Here is an 11,871-nt window from a genome sequence, read left to right as displayed (position 1 = left end):
TTTTCACACAGGGTGGTAAGGCACTGGAACAAGTTGCCCAAGGAGGCTGTGGATGCCCCATCCCTGGAGGCATTCAAGGCCAGGCTGGATGTGGCTCTGGGCAGCTTGGGCTGCTGGTTGGCGACCTGCACACAGCAGGGGGTTGGAACTGGATGAGCACTGTGCTCCTTTTCAACCCAGGCCATTCTATGACTCTATGAAAGGGTACACTACTATTTTTGTTCCTCCATCCAATTCGGTGGCTCTCTGTGTGACCCCAAGAGAAGCTATAGGAGTGAGACACTAGGAATTCAGCCTGCCCAGGCCCTCATTTGCATTAGTCAGCACAGGCTTCTCACCCCCACCACAGCTCTCTCTGTGTAAGGGAAAGAGTGATTACATTATCAAGAACAGAGGCACGGACACACATGGTGCTGTTTGGGTTAAAGCAGAGAGGAGAACTCAATGTACTGTAGTGGCCCAGGTACTCAATAAACCCAGGGGAAGTCCGGCCCCACCACACAGCTGTGGCTGACACGGACCCGCCAGCTCCGTGCCTGCCCATCAAAACAGCGCTGGGTTTCAGGTGCACACAGCGGGAGCTCTCGGCGCAAATAAAAGCCAGAGGAAGCGCAGGGTTCAATGGGGGTTTATTGCAGCCGCCTCCGCGCTCCGTCCCGCGTCACATGTTGGCTCTCTCCCGCTGCAGCCGGGAATTGTAGGCTCGAGAAACCGCGTTCCAGGCGTCCATATAGCGGTCCATGCACATGGCGATGCACTTCTGCGGCACACGGAGCCGTGAGCGGGGGGAGCCCCGGGAGCGGCCGTCCGCAGTGCCCCGCAGCGCCCCGCTCACCTGCTCCGAGTTGTCCAGGGCTCCGCCGGGCTTCCCGATGCACTTCCGAAAGCATTTATCCGTCATACGCTGTGGAAAGAGCCGTCAGCAGCCCGCCCCCCCTACCCCCCCAGGTCCGCCTCCCCCTCCTTTTCCGCCGCGTGGTTCCGCGGCTCCGTGCCCCGCCGCCCTCCGGTCCGGACCTGCAGCAGCTCCTGCGCGTTGGCCACGGCGATCTGCACCTTCACCTGCTCCATGATGAGCCCTGGGTCCAGCTTGCCCCCCCCACCGGCACCGGAGCCGAAATCGGAACCGAAGTCGGAGCCGAAGCCACTCTCCATGGCTCGCAGTCCCGGCGGGGCGGCAGCGTAATGACCGCAGACGAACTACGGCTCCCGGCGCGCTCCGCGCGGCCCCGCATGGAATGACGGCAGCGGCGTGGCCCCGCCCGTCAGACCCACAGCCGTGCGCGGCGCCGAGGCGGGAACGCGGCGCCGAGGCGGGAACGCGGCGCCGAGGCGGGAACGCGGCGCCGAGGCGGGAACGCGGCGCCGAGGCGGGAACGCGGCGCCGAGGCGGGAACGCGGCGCCGAGGCGGGAACGCGGCGCCGAGGCGGGAACGCGGCGCCGAGGCGGGAACGCGGCGCCGAGGCGGGAACGCGGCGCCGAGGCGGGAACGCGGCGCCGAGGCGGGAACGCGGCGCCGTGTTCGGCCCCGGCATCCCCGAGTACTGCGTGGCAGCGCACAGAGCGGTGCTGCGTGGCTAAGCTGCACCCCCCAGGTGCTTCGTGCTCGGATTTCACAATCCTTGCTTTGGAAGCTGAATGGCCCAGCAAGCGATGGAAGTTTGCCAAACTGGGGGAAAACAGCTCGAGGTTGGGCGGAAGTCACCGTCATGGAGCAGATAATGGAAAGATGGGGAGAATGGAAGTGGTCATGCGACCACTTTATATGAAGCCGCACAGTGCCCAGAGAGATATTAGCATATATTAATGAGTACTTGGAAAAGAATGAATATGTATGCCAATGTACTGCATGTGGGTGTCTTAAATCTTTAAATGTAGAACTTTGAACCTCCCTGTCTCGGTTTAAAAACATTTCCTCTTCTCCTGTCACCATGCACCCTTGTAAACAGTCGTTCCCGCTCCTGTTTATATGCTCTCTCCAAGTACTGGAAGGCCACAATGAAGTCTCCCTGGAGCCTTCTCTTCTCCAAGCTAAACAAGCCCGGTTCCCTTAACCTTCAGGGTCCAGGGATACATGGGGAGGAACCTCTGAGGCAAAACATTGAGAAAAACCACTGAGGCAAAGCACTTATTGAGCACCTCAGCTTTTTCCCTGACTGAGGAAGCCAGTTCTTCGTCCTCATTTAGCAGAGGGGTAACGCTCTCCTTGATCTGTCTCCTCCTGCCTACGTACCTGTAGAGCCCCTTCTTGTTATTTTATCCCATCCCAAGTTCAACTCTATCTGTGCCTTGGCTTTCCTGATCGTCTTTATACACATGTGGACAACGTCCCAATATTCTTCCCAGGCTACAGAACCCTGCTTCCCCTTCCTGTACATCTCTCTCTTTTCCCTCAGTTTAAGCTGCAGATCCGTGCTTAGCCATGCCAGTCTCCCGCCTCCTCTGCTCAACTTCTTCTGCTTTGGAGGATGGAGAACTGGGGCTAGAAAAGCCTGGAGAAGAGAAAGCTCTGAGGAAAGCTTATAGTGGCCTTCCGGGACCTGATCGGGGTGCACAGGAATATAGAATCATAGAATCACTCAGGTTGGAAAAGACCTTCAAGATCATCAAGTCCAACCTCAGCCTAACCATACTACCCTAACTAACAACTCACCACTAAATCATCCTTCCCAAGCCTGTAGGGTTGCCTGGGGCTGTTGTGGCCAAAATGCAGGACCCGACACTTGGCCCTATGGCAACTCACACAGTTTGCCTTGGCCCATCGATGCACTCTATCCAGGTCCCTCTGCAGCGCCTTTCTCCCCTCCGGCAGATCAGCGCTCCCTCCCAACTTGGTGTGGTCTGTGACCGTACTGAGGGTGCGCTCAGTCCCCTCATCAAGATCACTGATAAAGGTGTTCAATAGCAGTGGCCCCAGTACTGAGCCCTGGGGGGCAGCACTGGTGACCAGTCGCCACCTGGAAAATCCTGCTCTGGGTGTACAGCCTTGACTGAGTCCCTGTCTAAAGACAAAACTGCCAGGACCCAAACAATGTGGAGGCAGAAGAGCCATGACACGTGAGGTATCTTTATGCCTGTCTGTACATCTGCACAGCAGGACCATCTGCCCCTGCTTCCTCCCCCCACGGGAACTGCCCCTGCTGGAGTCTCTTCTGGCCACAGTGACCCAGGGCGATTCCCCTCCATCCGCCCGTGCAACATCCACTGCTCTCCGCCCAACTACACAGCCAGTGATGACTTTAGAGAAAGCTAGCAGGTTGGCTCATGATTTCCCCTTGGAGAATCCATGTGTAAAACTGGATCCAAAATCTCTGATGAGCACCACGACAACTCACTTAGAATTGCAGCCATTTCCACCGAAACAGACATTGCTGCATTAGTTTCAAGGAAAAAAGGTCAAATCTTTTTGAAGGGACTGTTTTTAAATATTTAAAAATATTTTATTATATACAAAAAGATATATACATGGATATACAAAAAAAAAGGTTTGTTACTTCCCTATCTTATATATATACATATATACATAATGTTACACACATTACACTCATTACATTATTACATAGTACATGTTCATATATATGTGCATTGATGTGGCCTGAGACAATTCCTCTTCACTCAGTGCTGCTCAGCCAAGCCAACAGCTTGGACAGCCGTGGCCTCGGGGGTGCAGAGGGATGCGCTGTACAGCCGCCAGGAGCAGAGGCCAGGAATGGCGGCGCCTGCTGAGCACAGGCAGGGACGTCCCAGTGTGAAGGGCAGCAGGGCACTGGGTTTGCTGTGCTCCTGCGAGGGACAGAGCTGTCACAGGAGTGCTGCAGCTCAGCGGAACAGACAGCACAGCGCTCGCAGGCCCCGTCGTGATGCTGCTGTCCTCATGGTTGCTCTGAGGATCAGTGTGGTCTGCACTGCCAAGCTTTGGACCGAGCTCTCGGCGTCACTGGCCAAAGGCATGAGGGCTGCAACAGGAAGAAACAGAGCAGGGATGAGGCAAGCTGCAGAGATCGCAGGCAAACTCCGCAGACCGTGCCAATGCCACACGTCTCTGTCCCAGGCTGGGCAGGACAAACGGAGCGGCCGATCAGGAAAGAGCCAAATGCATTAGAATCACCAAATCATCTCAATTGGAAAAGACCTTTGAGATCATCAGCATCACTTAACCCACATGTCCTTCCTTCCCTGTTTGCAGGTGGACGCATTCCCTCCTTGACTCTCACATCCTGCAAAGGAGGGTCTCCACACACCGCAGGAATCTCCCCAAGACTTTCCTCTCCAGGCACTCTACTTCCAGCAGACATCAGGGACAATGACACGATATCATCTCCCTCTTCATCGAGCTTGGGCTCCCACCACAACATCAGCCTTGCTGCCCTTTCCTCTGACTCTGACTCAGGAGGAAGTTCTTTCCTCAGAGGGCAGGGAGGCCCTGGCACAGGCAGCCCAGAAAGCACGTGGGTTCCCATCTCTTGAGGTGGTCAAGGCCAGGTTGGATTTAGCCTAAGCAGCCTGATCCAGTTCGGGGCATCCACAACACAGTAGGGGGTTGGAACAGGATGGCCTTTAATGTTCTTTCCAACCTAACCCTTCTACCGCTCTGGGATTTCATGGTTGTACGATCTTTGATCTTTGAGCTCCTTTTCCACTGAATTATCCCAGGATCTCATGGCTGCATGATCTTTCAGGTCCCTTCCAATCCCATCTCTCTAGGATTCCCTGGTTCTGAGATCCTTAAGGTCGCTTGAAAGTCAACCTTTCTAGGACTCTGTGGTTCTGTATCGTCCCTCTGCCCCACAAATTTCCTTGGAGGAGAGCGAGGCATGGGGGTCTCTGCCCCCAGCTTCAGTACACACACCACAGCCCTCGCTTACCCGTGATGATGTCCTGTAACTTCTCCTCGCTCAGGTCCCTTGAGTAGCGCGCAGCAAGACCTAGGCACAGAGCAGCCGTCAGACCCTGCTCCCAGCAGCAGAGCCGCACTGCTCCCCAGCAGCGAGAGTGGCCGAGGGGGGCCTGAGCAAGGCACCAGGGCCCTGGGACCCACCCCAGGAGCTCTTAGGGCCACACGGCAGTGGCTGGGACCACCAACCACTGCCAAGGGAGGGACAAAGGGGCTGTGGCTCACCAATGAACCTCACGGCCTCCTGTCGCAAGGCCGCCTGAGGGTCCTGCAGGTAGGCCTGGCTCTGCTGCAGGTATTCCTCTGCCCTGCTCTGGTCCCGCTGCAGCTGGAGGGAGCACAAGAACATGGGGATTGCAGACGCTCCCCAGCTCCCCGCGCTGTGCCTGTTGCTCTGGGGCTCTGGGGCTCTCCTTACCAAACACTGCGCGATCCTCCACGTCTCCTGTTTCTCAGCCAGCTCCCGGAGGTCGTTCCAGCGCAGGAGATTGGCTATTTGTACAATGGCTCTCTTGGCGGCCTGTGGAGAAGCAGAAGCTGGGAGATGGCACCACGGCCCGAGGAAGGAGACCCGGCGTTGCCCTCCTCTTGGCAGGGCCGGGAGCCTTTTCCCAGCACGCTGTGGGAAGGGAACAGAACACGGACATCAGGGTGTGATGGCCACACAGAGACACGGAGCCGCAGTCCCTCCATGGCCATCCCTAGCACAAGGCTGGGCTCCCAGCTGGCTCCATCCCAGGCCTTCGACACCCAGGCTGTGGGAAGCAGAGCTCTGAGCCCAGGCTGTGGAAGCAGAACCCCTCCGCCTGCTCTGGTGCGAGGAACAGCAGGGAGCTGGGCCTGTCCTGCGGGCCTCGGGCAGCAGCCACGCAGCCTGGCACCCACAGCACCCAAACGGTGTCACCGTGCCCCCGGTGGGACGGAAAGCTGTACCTGAGCCACGTCCTGGTTCTCATCGCTCATCCGAAGGAGCAGTGGGACCAGGCCCCTGCGCACCATCCCCTTCATTCTGCGCCGGTGACACCAGACCACGGCCTGCACCATGTCTCTGTAGAGACGGATGGAGGACACCCGCACAGCACTGGACTCCTGGGAGGGAGAAAGAGCATTTTAGCACGAGGAGGCCGGGCCGCCTTCACACCGCCTCCGTGGCACGCAGCGCCTGCAAGCCCTCCTGCACCATGCGTGGGGACCGGGCCTGGCCTGGCCTTGCACAGGCAGCGGAGGAGGCATGGAGGGCCAGAAGCCAACGGCGGGGAGCAGATGCTGGGCACGGGGCTCTCCGAGGGTCCACAGCTGTCCCCCTGCCCGGAAGGAGCCCGGGAGGAGCGAGGAGGGGAGAGGGCCCAAAGCGAGTGCTGCCCACACAGCTGGGCCAGAGGCGGTGGCACTGCAGGGTGCCCCTGCGAGGGCTCTGCCTCCTACAGCAGCCTCACTTACATCGACAAAGAGAGGCAGGAGCTCCTCAGCGTGCTGCAGAGCGATGGAGCTGGCCTCCTTCCTCTTCACGCAGCCCATGATGTTTTGAAGGACAAACAGGGCCTTCATCTTGATGTCTGTGCTGGCATCCTGCAGGGTGGCCATGATCTCTGGCAGCACGACCCGCATTTTTCTTGCCTGTAGGAAACGCAAGTTCCTTTGTCTGATGCGGGGAACGACCGCCTGGGCAAAACACTCCAGTCTCTGAGCTCCAGCCTCCTCCTCACTTCCTGGCAGCTGGCACGGCAGTCGCAGCGGAAGCGGCCGTGGGAGCACTGATGGGGCCTCAGCGAGGCCAATGGGGAAATCCTTTTCTCAGAGGGTGGTGAGGCTGCCCGGAGAAGTAGGTACCCCACCCCTGGAGGTGCTCAAGGCCAGGATGGATGGGGCCAGGGGCAACCTACTCTGGATGATGACACGATAAAAGCTGGGCTTTACTGGGCTTTGACGTCCCATCCTCAAAGCTCCTCAAAGCCAGCAGGCCCCACCGTGACCGTCACCCTCCTCCCGTCGCTGCCCAAGAAGCCCAGTGCCGCTTCAGTTGACAACGCCCCACTCACCTTCTCCTGTGTCTCGGAGAGCATGACAAGCCCTCTGAGCACCACGCTGCGCATCTCCACGCTTGGATGCTTCAGAAAAGCCTTGAGGTGGCGTAAGTCACCAAAGAAGTCTTCATTGTCTTCACTCTTTGCCATGAGCTGAAACATAGACATAGCCAGGTGAGAGCCTGCAGGGGCACACGCAGCCCTGAAGGGCAGCAAAGCGTTATCCATTGACTCACAGCCAAGAAGAGGATACAGGTGTCTTCTGTGACTCCTTCTACCAGCCTGCTCAGCTGTGAGCCCTTGGTCACCTCCTTCAAAACCTTCTCCAAGGTCCGCGGCATGCAGAGCATCACCTCCCACATGTCCAGGGCGCTGCTGCTACAAGCCCAAATACATTGTAGGCAGAGCTGCCTTAGCCACAGCTAAAACCCTGCAGGCCCGCGTTGCTTGGAGAGCCCTGGGCGAGCAGGGGGCACCTGGAAGAAGCCCTCCAGGCCGCTGAGGACAGTACCTGTCACTTGGTGGAGAGAACTTCAGCAGGCTCCTGACTTCTTCCGTGGGCATCTGGCTGGTCAGAAGGAGGAGCAGGGAGTCCAGGCAGTGCCGCGCTGTCTTTGTGGTGATGCTCCTCAAGTTCTTGCGGATGGAGGTTATGATCGGGGTTTTCTAAAGCGGACACACGCAAGAACAGACCACAACCATTACCACAGGTGCCGCTGAAACCACTGCACTTCCCATCGCTAAGAATGGCTTCAGGAGCCCAAGAGGCCTCGGCTGGGGAGGGAAGAGCAGCGCCTGAAACGGCTCAAGGATGGGGCAGTGGCCAAAAGCTGCTTACATCTGGCATCCAGAAGGCGTGGTCTTCCATGGCCACGGCCATCACACTGCAGGCCGCCTCCTTGTCATAGATGCTGGAGTCAGCCATCGCTTCAAGGGCTGTGAGGACGATGTCCATCCTCTCAGCAGGCCTGAGGTATCCTCCAAACGCCTGTGGGTGGAAGCAGGGGAGGGAGGAGATGCCACACTGAGCATTCTTGGTCGAGCAGGGAGAGCAGCTCTGCAGAGAGATGCTGGGCAGCAGAGCCTGTCGGAAAGCTGGCAGCATCAGCTTCTGCCACTGCGTGGCGCAGGATGGCAAGAGAGGGCTCTGGGAGATGGACTGCAGGTGGGGGCATGGGCATTTGGCAAGAAGGCCTTGCGGACAGCCAGGAGGGCTGGATCTGCTGCCCTTGCACTCCCCTTGCTCACAAACGTTTCCTGCTGATGCTATGGACAAGATCCTCAGCAAGGCGGGACATTACCTTGGCGCAATCACTGGGACTGGGAAAGTCAACATCTCTGAACTTTCTATCCTCCTGCTTCTCATAGAGATGCACGTAATTTTCCATCTCCTCTGACATGCTTGTTTCTAAAAGGGAGGGAGCATGGAAGAGTCAGAAGGAAACAATGTCTTTGCCATCAAACTCAGCAATTGGTGAAAGGTGCTTTAAACTGAAAACGGAGTTCTGAGGAGACCCACAGTAGAGGGGACCCGTGGTGTAGGAGACCTGTGCATGGAGAGCAATGGTGAGCAGACATAGGTTGATGGGACCCTATGGGTTGAGGAGAGTGAAGGAAAGGGATTACACAGCTAAAGGTGATGGGTGCTGGGAACAAGAGGGAGCTTAGGAATGGTGAAGCTGCTCAGAAGAGTAAAGGAGCTTGGGGAACTTGCAAACTCCATGGTCAGGCTTCACGAAGCATAAGAATAGGAGAAACGAGCAGACATAGGAGCAGAGAGATGCTGCCCAACCCATCTTCTCTTACTTCTTTCTTGTTGGACAAATGCGTGGAGGCAATGAAGCGCTTCTGAAGTTGGAATTCTGGTGCTATCGAAGCCACGATTGAAAAGGCAGAGGTGACCCAGCAGCTTTCCCAGGATTGGGAAGTACACCTCGATGAGTGGCTTGTAATTTTCAGCGCTGTCCCAGTCCTGGGTGAGAGAAGGAGAAGAGAGGAAGGGTTGAGCGGAGGCAGAGCAGGGCCTGGAGAGGGAAGAGTGGGGGCAAAGATGGGGCAAAAACCCTTGTTTGGAGCAGAGCCTGGCTGAGAGCTCCCAGCTGCACCCTGGCTGCAGCTGCACCCCTGAGCTGCTCCGGGATATGGAGAATGGGAGACAGCCTGGCTGGAGGGTGCTTGGCTCCTTACTTTTTCCATAAAACTCGTGATCATCATTAAAACCCCATGCAGGGCTCTCGTACGGACATGCATCTGCTGGGAGCTGAAGAAGTGGAGCAGAGCCTGCAAAGAGAGAATCTGCTGGTACTTGCCCTGGGAGCTTCTGCCGCTCCAGCAGGAGCTCTGGGATCTTCCCCACGGGGAAGGAAGAACAGAGCAGCAGGGGCAGAGGGATCCTTTGCAGGACCGTCACGTGCAAGGAGGCTCTGTGTCACTGCAGTAGGGACAATCGCATCCCTCCTAGTGACCCCGCTCTTTGCAACTGCCAGACCTGAAAGATGCTGTGCAGCTCCTCCCTCATTCTGCTGTTGGGGCAGTTCTGCACCAAGGCTTCTAGCATGCTGTCCATGGCACTCATGGTCTGCAAGAGGACACAGAGTTGCAGAAGGGCCCCTCATGGGGCACCTCATCCTAACCCTATCCCCAGAGAAGAGACGAGGGTGGAAAAGCAAAGCTGGTTTCCTGCCCTGCCTGGCTCTCCTATGGTCTCAGCACAAGGAGCCAGGGAGCAGCCCAAAGGGACCCGGGGCTCCGGTGGCCCACCCAGCACACACCTCAAGGTAGAGTCTTTTCTCCTTTTCTGGTATGCACAGTTCCGGAGGCAAAAAGAAGACACTGTTGAAGCAAGAATTCAGGATGCTCTCCGTTTGGCCTTCCAGTGCTGTCTCCACAGTGCTGGAAGGGGAGAGAGAAGCCTGTTGGACACCGTGCCTTGAGGCTATGGGAAGGAGGACGTGGACCTCCATGGGGAGGAGGAAGCCTCCCTGCCAGCTTCAGGGCTGCCAGGAGCCTGCCCTGGGGCCATGCTAGCCAAATGTGGGTCTGGGCAGCTACCTCATGTTGGCAAAGCTCTTCATGGCTTCCTGCTTTATTTCTGAGCCCAAAGTGTGCTTGGGCTCCTCATCGATCAGCACCTACAGAACCAAGAGGGATGGGATGGGTGGGACGTGGCAGCCACCAGAAGACACTTCCGTGTCCATGCTCAATTTTCCCCGTGCCAGCCTTGTCCACAAAAGGGTGCAGGGGAGTCCATGCCCCCATTTCCAGCCCACTGCCTATCTCCCCACCTGGACATTCGCTGCCAGCCGGTTTTCTCGGCAGAAAGCATCCAAGTTGAGCGACGTGTCCTTGCATTTGCACAGCGTGCAGATGCCTCTCAGGAATCTGATTTTCTGTTGCTCATCCTGGTAGTCACAGAGGGAGCAAGAGGGGGCATGAAGGTGAGATCCACGGCCAGCAGCACCCCAAGCATCATGGGGTGCGGTGCTATGCCTGCAGGGTAGCGGCCTGCAGAAGAACCGGGGCTGTTTCCACAGTGAGTGGAAACAGCTGCTCTTGCCTTGTCCTTTCTCCTCAGAAACTCGCAGATGCATGCAATGGCTGCTCGTCTCCAGTGCTCCAATATCTCAAAACCTAAGCAAGGAGGAGAAGAATGAGCACCATAGAGAGGGGCTGAAGGCAAGGAGTGAGGGAAAGAGCGGCCTCAGCGCATGGCATGGAGCCATCCATCCTGCCTGCTTCCCTGACATCCTGCCAGCCCAGCAGCCTCTTGGCACCCATCCCAACGGTCTGGGAGAGGTTAGCACTGGCGCTGGCTGGCCAGAGAAGCTGCAGCTGCCCCATCCTTGGAGGTGCTCGAGGCCAGGCTGGATGCGGCTGCGGGCAGCCTGATCCAGTGGGTGGCAACCAGCCCCACAACAGGGGCTGGGCCCGTGAGGGCTTTGAGGTCCTCCACTCCCAACCATCCCTGGATCCCGTGGTTCCACTATCCCTTTAGCTGGAGCTGGACTCCATGCTGGGAAAGGGAGTTTCAGGAAAGGAGGTGCCAGGAGAAGTGGGTGCCAGCTTTCAGTAAAGCATGACCGCTGTCCCCAGTGCTTCCCACCCATTACTCACGTGGATTTATGATCTCCTTCTTTTCCATCTCCTCCTCCTCCTCCTCTTCTGGAGTCCACGCCTGCCAAGCCAACTTTGGCCTGCGGGGAGGTCTCACCTCCACCACCTCGCCACCAGTCTCACCAGACTGAGAAGCAGAGCTGGCAAAGGGAGGGGAAAAGGAGAGGCAGATTCGCCGGCTCTTGTGCGCATGCGGGAGTGGCATGGCGAGAAGTGGGCTGTGCTCAGGAATGCCTTGAAGGTCCCTGTGCTCCTGCCCTGTCGCTGTCGCTCCTGCAACTGTTCCGCTTTCCCCTTGCGATCACCTATGCTGCCCTGACCCTTTGTGATGTCACTGATGACACTCAGTGGGCGGCCTTTAGAACTGCCTCTGTACTCTCAGAGCTTGTAGGGGCGCAGACCAAACACATCTGGTTATGCTCGCGTGTGGCACAAAGAACGGATCGCACCAAACACTGCATCCGTTCACACCCCAGGGCACAGAATCATACAATCACAGAATCCTTAGAGTTGGAAGGGACCTCTGAAGGCCATCTAGTCCAACTCCCCCCCAATGAACAGGGACACCACAGCTCCATCAGGATGCCCGGGCCCGCTCCAGCCCTGCCTTTAAAGTCTCCAGGGATGGGGCGTCAACCGCATCTCCACGCAACCTTTTCCCGTGCCTCACCACCCTCACTGTGTGTGAGGCTGTCACGGGGTTATCCCTAGATAGAAGTCCGTGACGGGGGGGCACAGCCCCGGGAAAAAGAAAAAAGGAAGGGCTCCAGACGGCTTCCGCGAGCCGGCCGGCCCCGGGCCGCGTGCGCTCCGGGAGAGGGGGAAGGGCAGAGAGCTGG

General features: G+C 57.7%; 2 protein-coding genes across 2 annotated transcripts; both read right to left on the bottom strand.

Annotated features, from left to right (window-relative positions):
• Positions 1 to 612: 612 nt before the first annotated feature.
• On the bottom strand, positions 613 to 1,263 carry TIMM13 (translocase of inner mitochondrial membrane 13). The gene is made up of 3 exons (XM_085211829.1): positions 1,018 to 1,263; positions 836 to 904; positions 613 to 760 (listed from the first exon to the last, which is right to left on the bottom strand). The coding sequence occupies exons 1-3, from the start codon at positions 1,153 to 1,155 to the stop codon at positions 662 to 664; spliced, it is 306 nt and encodes a 101-aa protein (XP_085067955.1). The 5' UTR covers positions 1,156 to 1,263; the 3' UTR covers positions 613 to 661.
• Positions 1,264 to 3,474: 2,211 nt separating this feature from the next.
• Positions 3,475 to 11,619, bottom strand: LOC104916614 (maestro heat-like repeat-containing protein family member 7). Its single transcript, XM_085211785.1, has 19 exons — positions 11,033 to 11,619; positions 10,476 to 10,549; positions 10,204 to 10,320; positions 9,971 to 10,050; positions 9,691 to 9,811; positions 9,408 to 9,497; positions 9,107 to 9,199; positions 8,726 to 8,891; positions 8,221 to 8,327; positions 7,758 to 7,907; positions 7,431 to 7,585; positions 7,156 to 7,297; positions 6,935 to 7,072; positions 6,336 to 6,512; positions 5,829 to 5,984; positions 5,314 to 5,415; positions 5,121 to 5,223; positions 4,867 to 4,926; positions 3,475 to 3,957 (listed from the first exon to the last, which is right to left on the bottom strand). The coding sequence occupies exons 1-19, from the start codon at positions 11,235 to 11,237 to the stop codon at positions 3,821 to 3,823; spliced, it is 2,373 nt and encodes a 790-aa protein (XP_085067911.1). The 5' UTR covers positions 11,238 to 11,619; the 3' UTR covers positions 3,475 to 3,820.
• Between the last annotated feature and the right edge of the window lie 252 nt (positions 11,620 to 11,871).

The sequence above is a fragment of the Meleagris gallopavo genome, chromosome 30 (assembly GCF_905368555.1).
Source record: "Meleagris gallopavo chromosome 30, MGAL_WU_HG_1.1, whole genome shotgun sequence".
Taxonomy (NCBI): Eukaryota; Metazoa; Chordata; class Aves; order Galliformes; family Phasianidae; genus Meleagris; species Meleagris gallopavo.
Note: the sequence above shows the minus strand (reverse complement) of the source record. Positions and strands in the feature narration are given on the sequence as shown.

What these genes read in the sequence shown, in the direction of transcription:
- TIMM13 (XM_085211829.1), bottom strand. Translation starts at nt 1,155, where the DNA reads ATGGAGAGTGGCTTCGGCTCCGACTTCGGTTCCGATTTCGGCTCCGGT. An exon ending in ACGCGCAGGAGCTGCTGCAG is followed by an intron (nt 905 to 1,017) that starts GTCCGGACCGGA and finishes CTCTTTCCACAG; the next exon opens with CGTATGACGGATAAATGCTT. An exon ending in CCCTGGACAACTCGGAGCAG is followed by an intron (nt 761 to 835) that starts GTGAGCGGGGCG and finishes CGTGTGCCGCAG; the next exon opens with AAGTGCATCGCCATGTGCAT.
- LOC104916614 (XM_085211785.1), bottom strand. Translation starts at nt 11,237, where the DNA reads ATGCCACTCCCGCATGCGCACAAGAGCCGGCGAATCTGCCTCTCCTTT. An exon ending in TCACGAGTTTTATGGAAAAA is followed by an intron (nt 8,892 to 9,106) that starts GTAAGGAGCCAA and finishes TCTCTCACCCAG; the next exon opens with GACTGGGACAGCGCTGAAAA. An exon ending in GGAGGATCGCGCAGTGTTTG is followed by an intron (nt 5,224 to 5,313) that starts GTAAGGAGAGCC and finishes TGCTCCCTCCAG; the next exon opens with CTGCAGCGGGACCAGAGCAG.